The sequence below is a fragment of the Onychostruthus taczanowskii genome, unplaced genomic scaffold (genome assembly GCF_017590055.1).
Source record: "Onychostruthus taczanowskii isolate IOZ18803 unplaced genomic scaffold, ASM1759005v1 scaffold190, whole genome shotgun sequence".
Classification (NCBI taxonomy): Eukaryota; Metazoa; Chordata; class Aves; order Passeriformes; family Passeridae; genus Onychostruthus; species Onychostruthus taczanowskii.
The window spans coordinates 390,588-401,175 of NW_024499129.1; the positions used below are offsets into that span (position 1 = coordinate 390,588).

The following is a 10,588-nucleotide window of genomic DNA, read 5'->3' on the forward strand; positions in this document are numbered from 1 at the left end:
GTTTCAAGTAGCAGTGGTTTTTCACTCTGGGCTGGTCCTGGAGACTGCTGTAAGCAAAAGCTCCAGAAATTTCCAGGACTTTAATTAATGTATTGGTGGGGAGAGAAATACCCATATACGGAAACTTGCAAGCCGTGTCCCTAGTTTTATGTGAACATTGAAAATTGGACACAAAGATAAATAGGCCACAAATGCACCTCTGGCCTGGTGTTTTTATTGCACCTGTTAGCCCTGCAGACATTTCATCCTCTGTTAGAGATTGTACACAACTTTTCCTCATTCTTCCACTCAATAGAAAGAATAGGGCCACGCATAAGTTCAGTTCAGAGTTTCTGTCACATACAAGACCAGCTAGTGACTATTAAATGTGGCTACAGAAGCTCCCAGTTTCAGAAGGCACCTTTCCAAGAGTCAGTGGCAGACTTTGATTTTTCCAAGATGACACTTAAATATGAGCTAATTCACTTAGTGCATTTATTATCCAAATCTGACGTTGTCAATAATAACAATATGTAGTATATAATCTTGAAGCTTGAACCAAACTAAATCTGTTGCCATACACAACTGCAGCCTCTCCAGGCCAATGAGAGGAGGGAGTTCATTTAAAAAAACTTCAAAAAGTGAATATCCATGTTCCAGTCTGTAATATGTTTCTTTCAACGTGACTTGTTCCATTTTGTGAGTTGAAAAATACAACATACAGCACTTCAGGTGGTACAGCAACACCATTTATAAATCAAATCATCTTTCCCCATTGAAAAACACATACACATTAAAAAAATACAGTTAGTTTTCTTGAACTTACTGTTACAAGTTGAAAAAAGTACAACAATAGTACATACTGCACTTTGAGTGGTCTATCAACATCATTTATAAAAGTCAGGTGACATTCCCTCATTGAAAAAAAATACACATTAAAAATCACAGTTGGTTTTCCTAAATTTTTGTTACCTTCTAAAAGCATCATAATTACAACTTTGATACAATAGATATGAATTCATGTAGATAATTGCTGAAGTGGCATTAGTAGAAAAAGCATGAAATAGTAGGCTTTATTTTGCTTTGTTTCTTACATTAGTTTGCATGTTCTAATGGACCCTTCCCAGAGTCTCAGGGCTGGATAAACTGGTTCTGTGAACTTGCAGCAGAAGGTGTGCAAATGAGCCATGCCATCGCTAACATTGTAGAATGAAAGGATTCCTGCTTCATAATCTAGAAAAATGCCAATGCAATCAGGATCATCTTCTATCAGGATGGGGATTCTCTCTCCCTTGTGAAATGCCCAGTATTCAAAATCAAACTTCTTAAGGCACCAAGATGCTCTATTCCAGCCCAGTCGACAAGCTTCAGAGTCTCCTTTCCTGCCAATGGTAGGGTAGGCTGCGCCAATCCACCATCCTGCTCCAGCACGAAGCAGGTCAACTTCCCAGTAATGGCTCCCAGAAAGGAATGCATCTCTGCTTAGCACTTGCCATAATTTATCAAATCTCTGAGGACTACAGGGGTAGAGTATTTTCCTCCAGCTACAGCTTACTTCAAGACGGTCATCTGACAATTTCAGTCTCGGGTGAATGCTGTCGTATTCCCAGGTCGGTGATCTTGCATCTGCAGTAAAAGCCATAAACATACTTGCTACATTTCTCATGACCCTTGGAAGAAGTCCAAGTTATAAAACACCTGCAGAGGAGCCCACAGTTGGAAGTGTCTGGGAACAGTCAGAAAGCCTGCAGTCCTAGGAACACAGGCTGGAGAAGGCACGCCAGGGGGGTCACAGCAGGGCACTAACATTGCTGCCTCCACACCTTTGTGATCTGGGCCAGCCATTGTGATGGGGACTTCAGCCACAGCACCAAGGTTGCTTTACATTTAGAGTTAGCCCACAGGTCCAAGGACACTGGGTCTGGAAAAGGCGTACCAGTCTGAGCAAGGCAGGGCCCCAACATTGCTGACTCTATGTTAGGTAGGGATGGGAGGGAGCTAGCCACAGAGCCTACAGCTCCAGGGACACTGGGGCTGGAAAATGTATGCCAAGTGCATAAAGCAGTGAACCAACATTGCTGACCCCACACCTTTCTAACCTAGGGCACCAACGTGATGGTCACCTCTGCCCCAGCACTAAGCTGCCATTTGGGCTAAAGTCAGGATTCAGAGAGCCACGGAGCCTACCGCTCCAGAGACACTGCAAAAGGCGTGAGAAGGGAATCACAGCAGTGCACCAACACTGACGTCTCCACACATTTCTAATCTGGATCACTCATGGTGATGGGATAAGGAGAAGCCATACACAGAAGAGTTACAGGCCTGTGGTCTGTTCAGGCTGGAGGAGACTAAAGGGAGACACTGCAGTTTACAACTTCCTTGTGAAGGGCAGAGAAGGGGCAGGCAGTGATCTCTTTCTCTGTGGTGACAATGACAGGACCCAAGGGAATGGCCTGAAAGTTCTGTGAAGCAAGGTTTAGATTAGATACTAGGAAAAGGTCCCCCAGAGGGTACCTGGGCACTGAACAGGCTCCCCAGGGAAGTGATCACAGCACCAACCCTGACAGAGCTCAAGAAGCACTTGGACAACGCTCTCAGATACATGGTTCTGTGCAGGCCCAGGAGTTGGACCCTAGTAATTTTTGTGGGTCCATTCCAGCTCAGGAGATTCTAGGACTCCAGCATAATCATACTTACGTTTTAAGAACAGCAATCGATCAACAGGAGTCTTGGTTTTCAGCACTGTCCCAGGCTCCTTCTTTGCAGTGGGATTGAGGCTACTGAAAACGTCTAAGCAAAGATGGAAAGGGACAGCTTAGGGAGTCTGCCAGTTTTTCAACAATCATTTTCCAACTTCATGGACAAACTATGTTACTGTTTCTGAGGAGGGCCTACTCACTCTGTGTGCTTTCAGCGCTATGTTCTTTGAATAGCATGGAGATGCTGGACTAGTGTTGTCACAGAAATACACAACACGAAGTAATCAGACCTGATTCCTTTTAAAGTAGCCCTTATCAGATCAAAATAGTCAGGCAGCTGAAGACAGCTGCAGGTGCTTGCTGCAGAGCACCTGCACAATGCTCTCTAGCAGTCCTGCACACATCCTGCAGTGGTCTTTCAGATCAGATCTGACCATTTGCCCCAGCAACCTGCTACTGTCTTTTCGGTGGCAATTCTCTGATAAGGGAGTAAAAGGCAGCTGGGTGAAATGTGATGGCCAATGTTGACTGACTACTCAAAGAGCAGCAGGATTTTCCCATGGTTATTTAGCTTAGTGGCTCTGTGCCCCATAAGGAAAAACTCCTTGCCTTAATCATTCCAAAAGTCGTTTAAGGATGGAATAACAGCTTAAAGACAAAAGGATTTCTAAATAGAATATGTCAGCTCAGCTTTACAGTACTAAAAATCACCATTTTTTTTCATACTGAGGCAGATCAGCAGGTACATCAAACAAAAAAAGCTTTCAAATTTTAGAGGTACCCCAAGGCCAGAGCACTTACACCCACCTGTAAGTAACTGAGAGAATAGATGCATTCTATAGGTGTGATGGTCTACATTAAATACCTGATGGAACTGGGAGGAAAAAAAAACCCAGCAGACAAACCAAAGACCATTTCAGAGTTGGAAGAGAAACCTCTTACGTTCCTAAATCACTGCTGCTATAACAGCATTACATCCGTGCTGTCAGAAAGCAGTACCCATGCCTGAAACACTGTTGTTTCTCCAGATGATTTGGTAAAAAGTTGTTTTCTTACTTAAAAAGTACACTTTCTTTACAAAGAGAGGAGAAGAAAGCAAAATTAAGAGCACTCTCCCAGGTACCTTCTTTAAGCCGGGCTTCCAATGGTTTCTGTAGAATGGACTGAAGAGCTCTGATGAAGTGTTTATAATGGTTAAGTAAGTGTTCAAACGAGAGCGGTATTGGATGCCACTTTTCTAATGGGTGCCTGGATTCCTTAATTTCCTTCTCAATTTCTGTGTACTTCTGAGGGCAGAAAGCCAAACACTACAATTAGCATAAACTATTACATGGAAGTACTCTTCCGTCCCAGGTCCCATACACCACAGAGCAAGGACAGCTCCAACACTATGGGCCATAACAGGCAAACTTTGCTGACATCAGCCTGCCCTTTATAGCTCATTAATCTGCCCATTATCTCCTCCTGCCAGTGGAGCCACCTCAGACATGGAGAACCCGACAGCCACGGTTAAAGAGATCCTTCCAGGATGGAAATGAATTTAGCCTGGCCAGGACCCTTTGTGGGAAATCCCATCAATGGCAAAATTAAACTATTAAGTTTTAAAAACAATCTGAAGAATAAAATCCAACCTCCCCACAAGAAAATCTCCACAAAATCACAAAGAGCAGCTCCAGTGTGTAGGTGTGTTGCTAGCACACACAGCAGAATGCCAGGGCCATATCACAGCCATGGAAACTCCAGTCTGACACATTGCAAGGATGCAAAAATGCTCCAGAGACATCATCCTGTAAGAAACTGCATATTTTGTCTTGTGTCAGGGCATAAGCACATGGCAACACAATCTTTCCACGGAAGGTGGAGATCATCATCTGTAGGCAAAAAGAATAGCATTGCTCCCTCCAGTGAAGTGGAAGCTTATAGTGATTAGAATTTCTTGCAATTAAGGAAATTACAAATTTTAATTTCCCTCCTGAGGTTTCCTGAGGTCTGGCTTTTCTCATATCTTCATATTACATTGGACAAGGAAAGACTTGATACAACATTTGTCTTCAAGATTAAGAGACACAAATCTGTCTTTTCCATCTATGCTAAAAATGAACATGGATTTCATACAGACCTGAAATCAATGTCATAGCAGGAAGATCTAACAGCTCAAAAATCAGGAACCAAATTTGTTCACCAAAACACCAACACCAAGCAAATTAAAAAACACTTAGGAAGATGCTGCTTACATGCAGAAGGATCTATAGAAGACATCACTAGAGAAATTTACCAAGGACTGTCAGGGTAAGAGGTAAAAAGAGACCATACAATACCACCTCCAGCAAATGAATAGGATCACTGTCCTGTTGTATTTGTCTGATTCGATGTGTGAAGGTCTCGAGGGCTTCAAGCTGTTCTTGACAGGACCTCAAATGCTGATCATGTGTTCCCAGGGCTTGCTGAGTCTTTTCATCAATGAAGATTTTTGCCAGACTCTCTTCTTCCCGAAGAAGTAACTGAAGCTCAGTCACTTTTTCTGACAGCTGCCGTTTGATCACGTCAGCATGTGCCTATGCATAAAGCAGAAGAATGTCTCCCCCCCTGCTCAACAGACCATAAACATTTCAGATGTTTTTCTTTCGGGCTTTCAGTGCTACGTTTTGGTTGAATTTTACTGATTTTCTCCATCTCTTCAGAAACATGTCTCTACCCCTTAAGAGAGCACAGACAAGATCTACCTGCTGATGTCTGGGTGGAAAAGAGTGAGGGAAGATTCCAAGATGCCTATTTCTGTCAAAAAATCTGTTTTCAGCTGAAATTAACAGGGTACCAATTGCAACAAGAAGCAGGCCTTGTCCTTCAGTAGCAAGACTTTGACTGCTTTTAAAGCAAGCTAGAGACAAGTAACTGGTAGGAAGAGAAAGCCTCCAAAAGAAAGTGGCATCAGACAAAGTCTCTAAAGCCCCCTCAAGCTCTTACTGACATTTCTGTGACAGAACTGCCTAGCAATGTTCCTTAGAGCAGAAGTAATTTCATGATCTGTAAATGAGGTGCAGCTTAGCATACATTCCCATTCTTTAGACAGAATCAACAGAACTGTTCTTGTGTTTACCCAATTCTGAATCCAGAAAATTCAATAATGCAGTTCAGTGCATATCATACAAGTTCAGTGCATACCATACAAGATACATACATGTAGCCAGAATAACATAGGCAGCTGGGGCTACCTACTGTTCCTCTGCATAAAAATTTCACCCTTGGTCTTCCAGAGATGTTCAGCTGATCAAGGAATGAGGACCAGGTCTTTGGAGACTCTCCCTCTTCCCTCTCTTTGGTAGTGTAATATATTGTGATGAATACAGGGAATAGACTCTTCTCCTGAGAAGTGGAGTAGCCGCCCAATAGGTGGCTGGGTCTTTGCATAGCTACAGAGAAAACAAAACATCTCTCCCTGGAAAATGACCATCCAGTGGAGAACGAAACCATACTTTACCTTCACATCATTTACAGCCTGCTCTATGCTCCTTCTGTTGCCATCTTCTTCCTCTTTTCTCTCTTCTAGATTCTTCAAGCACAATGCCATGAGTTCCTATACAACAGTGAAACAAAATAAAACATTGTTTCATAACAACATCTGTAGAAACCAGAAACAACTATCCAGTTTGATTTCTGTATAGGGGGGTACTGAAATACTCTGTTTCAGAATCAGAATATTCTGAATTGGAAGATGAAACTCTTAAATGAATGGCTTTTTATGAAGCTCATTAAGGCCAGTATAGTGATGAACCATTAGGATTTCTGCATTTCACCTGGTGGTTATACTGGTAAGGTTTGGACAGCTGGGCAAATTAGCACCACCTTCTTAAGGCACAGGGAAACCCAACGTGAAAAACACATATTCGTCTTTAAATCTAAGGTGCTCTGTATTTCAATTACATGCTAATGCATTTAGCAGCTGAAGGGCAACTAAGTACTTTTATTTAGAGGAAAAGTGGAAGGCTCCATTTAGACTAAAGATCCAGTGAATGCTCAGAATGCTTCCCAGTGTACAAATGACCAATCAGATACCCCACTATTGCCACAGTGATGCTGTAGTCTGAATGTCTGCAACAGCTAATAGTGTCAGATGGCTGGTAATCAGTCATAGTATCTGTGACACTTTGCAGATTATGGTGTGACCAGCATAATCAATGTCTGCTTGTATCTTGCTCCAGTTTCTCACCTGCCGCCCTCTGAAATTTGCTGCCCTCTGCCCAGCAGGTTGAACAGTCTTGGTGTGCCTGCTAATGCATTTTTGTCACTAGTAACATGAAGGATACAGGTAATGCTGCCCCACGCTCTCAGGCCCTCAGTAAATACCAAGTAAGATAGCATTAGCTGTAGCTGCTATCAGTGTCCTCTTCTGCAGCTGAGACCCAGTCAAGAACACCTGCATGTACACGTACCAGGTCACTGCAACAGCCGCAGGGCAGCACAGCATTTAAACTCTGCAGCATGGACAAACAGAGCATGAATTGTTGCTTCATGAGCAACGGTTTGCATTTCTCACGTGTCTCCTTAGAAAACACATGCAGTTAGTCATTTAAGTATGACAGGGTCAGAAGCAAATGGGCTCCCAGCAAAAGCCAGAGACTCTGCATATGCAAGGCCCTTGGCACAGATACATCCATGCAAGCAGGTAAATGTTCTGGCATAGAGCAAGACACTCACGCTACTGATTCCAGCCACAGTTTTCTAGACTTGTCCCTGAAGAACCAGAAGAGTTCTACACCACTAGAAAATTCAGGAATTCTACCAACTACCAGCCTTCCTTAGTTTATTTTGCGGCCTAGACCTCATTCCTTTCCTCAAAGACTGACAAAGACCACAGAGAAAAACCCAATCTTCCTTCTTTGCTAGGAATACACATCACTTTGTGCATGCACACAGTGAACATATGCAAACACTTATATGAATCCCAAGCATTTCTGGTTAAGCACTACTTTCTTTACAGAGGTACAAAAAAGAGCTGCTTCCTATCAACTGAAGACTGTGCCAGCAACCCATGTCATTCACCCTGAGGAATCGACTCCGAAACTCTTCCTTTAGGGATTGCCTGGATGCTTTAACTCATTCAAGTGAAAACACTGTAAAAGCAAGGATTTCTGGGATGACACTCAGAGGTCCAGTCAAGCTCACAGGACACATATCAAGTGCAAAGAATGCTGATCCTGTGTGCTGCGTTCAGGAGCACAGGGAATCCTTTTTGATGATTTTCAACAATCTCTGCTCCAGGGATGAAGCAGCTGATGGATCTCTCACAATGGTTTTTATGTCTTCTTAGCACTCACGGCTAGGATTTGCTGAAAGAGCTGTGGAACATTCTCAGTGCAAGAAGTGCTGCCTCGCTGATATCACACCACAAGGGCTGTACTGAGTAACTGCTCACACCAAACAAAATCACTAATTAAAATACCATCTCTTAGGCTAAAATTATTGATAAGTTTGTGCCTAAAATCTGTGCAGCCCTAAGCCAGTAGATGTCAGCAGATACCTCCTAGGGACAGAGTTCAAGTTTCTACCCCGTTCACTTCCTGATTTGGCAGAGACAAGTCTTTATCAACAACAGTGCTTCCCTCTGTCCATCAGACACGCAGGGATGCAGCATAGTTTGCAGATTTGTGCATTTTACTTTGCCTCAGATCAGGCTGCCACTGCACAATATGTGCACACCCACCTGCTGCCACCCTGTTGTGAAGGGAACGCAAACACTATAGTGAGTTCCCACCTGCAGGAGGGAACTCACTTCGGGTGAAAGCACACCAGCAGGCAGGTGCAGTGCTCTGCCTTGCTCACACGTCTTAAATAAGTTTTACCTTTGTGCTGCTGTTTGTGGCAGCCTAGTGTACAGCCCTCTGCCCTTGTAATGCTCTGTAACATGAAGTGCAATAAAATACTCCAAGAGTTTATCATGACCTGTGTACCGGCTCACAATCTGTGTGAACTTCAAAGCAGGAAGTTCTGGAGGAACTGTTTCTTCCTAGTGTTTTCTGCAGGAAACGTCCTAGTAGCACTCCTATATCACACAAGAAGTGGGAAGAAACTTTCTGAAGTTTCTCAATCCATGCATTTTCTTGGTTTTAGTGTTTCTCTTCCCCTGTCCCATTGGGCACAGAAGGGGAATAAGCAGGCAGCTGTGTTGTGCTTAGCTGCCTACTGGGGTTAACCCACAACATCCCAGAGGAGTTATCAGAGAATTGTGCATGGGCAGTCATTGTGATCTAACCAGCTACAATGGTGGGGCCAGGGGATAAACAGAAATCACCTTTCCCCTTCCCCTGAGGCATCTATGTTTCAGTCAAAGGTTCTTGTAGCCTGTCAATAAAAACAAATTTCCTGGGACAGCCACACTCCTCTGATTCCACATACAAGGTCTGAGGATAAAATGCTGCTGCATGTGATCTAACACTGAAAGTCACTTCCTCCTTGCCCCTTGATTTATACACCTGTTTTGTGGACGCTTGGGTGTGACTGAATGACTCTCTCCTTTTCATACACGACCCACATCCTCGTGCAGTGGCATCAGGCTGAGCCTGTCTGCATGGGGTCTACAAAGCACTTTTTGAAGTGTACAGAAAGTACAGAAACTTTGTTCTTAGTTAACACAGTCTACAAACCTTGAACTCCACAAGGTGTTAATTAGGCAAGCAAAGCAAGGCTAAAGGCTGAAGATCGGCTTAGTACTGTGGCACTATCACTCAAAGATGCCACCATCACACTAGCCAAAGAAAACCCAGCGGCACACGTTTCAGAAACGAGGGGATGACCGGCAAGGCATGAAATCAGGAAGCTCTTGTCTCAGCTCCCGGTTTTACCCCCTCTCCGCGGCACAGCGGCCGCGGGCCGGCGGGGCTCCCGGCACTCACCTGCGTGCGGCGGACGGCCTGCGGCAGGAGGCAGGCGCGGTGCCCGCGGTGCGCGCCCAGCGCCGGGCACAGGGCGCACACGCAGCACCCGCAGTCCTCGCAGAACAGCTCCAGCGGCCGCCCGGCGTGGGCCGCGCACAGCCGCGCCCCCGGCGCTGTGGCCCGCGGCTCCTCCTGCGCCATGCCGCGGGCGGCCGGGACCGTGGGGAACACAAGCGTGCGGAGCCGGCAGGCGAGGGAGAGGCGGATACGGGGCAGGCGGGGCAGGGACAGGCGGATGCGGGGCCGGCGTGTGGAGGGTGTGCGGCCCGCCCTTCGGGCAGGCGAGCCGTGGCCATGGCCGTGCTGTGGCCGTGGCCGTGGGCCGTAGCTGTGGCCGTGCTGTGGCCGTGGCCGTGCTGGGGCCGTGGCTGTGGCCGTGCTGTGGCTGTGGCCGTGGTCGTGGCCGTAGCCGTGCTGTGGCCGTGGCCGTGCTGTGGCCGTGGCCGTGCCTCTTGCCCTGCTCAGTGGCCGCCGCAGCGGGGCTGTCGGGCCGTCCCTGCCTTCAGGAGCTGTGTCCTGGAGCGGGAGAGCCGGTGCCCCGGGAGCCGCCTCCGTCCGGGGCCCGGGTTGGAAAACGGACTAATTTGTGGAATTTCAGCGGCGTCGGTGTTGGGGTGGGCTTCAGTCTCGTGGCTGAGCTAAACACTTACCTGATACAAAAATGTGGGGAAAAGTTGTCTTCAGGGTATGTTCTGTCACTTTCTGCTTTTCGATTAGAATTTTGTGCTCTGAATGGTCTCATTTATAGAAATCAAAGTAGAATGCTCATGCTCTTACAGAGTTTGCACGCTTGCTTTCATTGGCCGTAACTCTTACCTACATTCAACCAAATTCATACTAGTTTTTTAATATGTTCTTCCTGTGAATAAAAGCAATACAGAGTATTCACACACTTGTGCATACACACACAAGATGTGAAAAAATAGGAAGATATTTAAAAACCAAGCATTTTGGTGCAATATGTGGAAGTCAGAATAT

The 10,588-nt window shown here is 45.5% G+C and overlaps 1 protein-coding gene across 1 annotated transcript; it reads right to left on the reverse strand.

Annotated features, from left to right (window-relative positions):
* Window positions 1–7: 7 nt before the first annotated feature.
* On the reverse strand, window positions 8–9,782 carry TRIM14 (tripartite motif containing 14). The gene is made up of 6 exons (XM_041402058.1): window positions 9,569–9,782; window positions 6,157–6,252; window positions 5,000–5,233; window positions 3,802–3,964; window positions 2,677–2,769; window positions 8–1,605 (listed from the first exon to the last, which is right to left on the reverse strand). Exons 1-6 carry the CDS (start codon window positions 9,749–9,751, stop codon window positions 1,070–1,072), a joined length of 1,305 nt encoding a protein of 434 aa, XP_041257992.1. The 5' UTR covers window positions 9,752–9,782; the 3' UTR covers window positions 8–1,069.
* Between the last annotated feature and the right edge of the window lie 806 nt (window positions 9,783–10,588).

Excerpts from the sequence above, each read along its gene's own strand:
- TRIM14 (XM_041402058.1), bottom strand. The coding sequence starts at position 9,751 with ATGGCGCAGGAGGAGCCGCGGGCCACAGCGCCGGGGGCGCGGCTGTGC. Across the intron at positions 6,253-9,568 it reads AGGCCGTCCGCCGCACGCAG|GAACTCATGGCATTGTGCTT; the intron begins GTGAGTGCCGGG and ends ACTGTTGTATAG. Across the intron at positions 2,770-3,801 it reads GGAAGCCCGGCTTAAAGAAG|ACGTTTTCAGTAGCCTCAAT; the intron begins GTACCTGGGAGA and ends ATCTTTGCTTAG.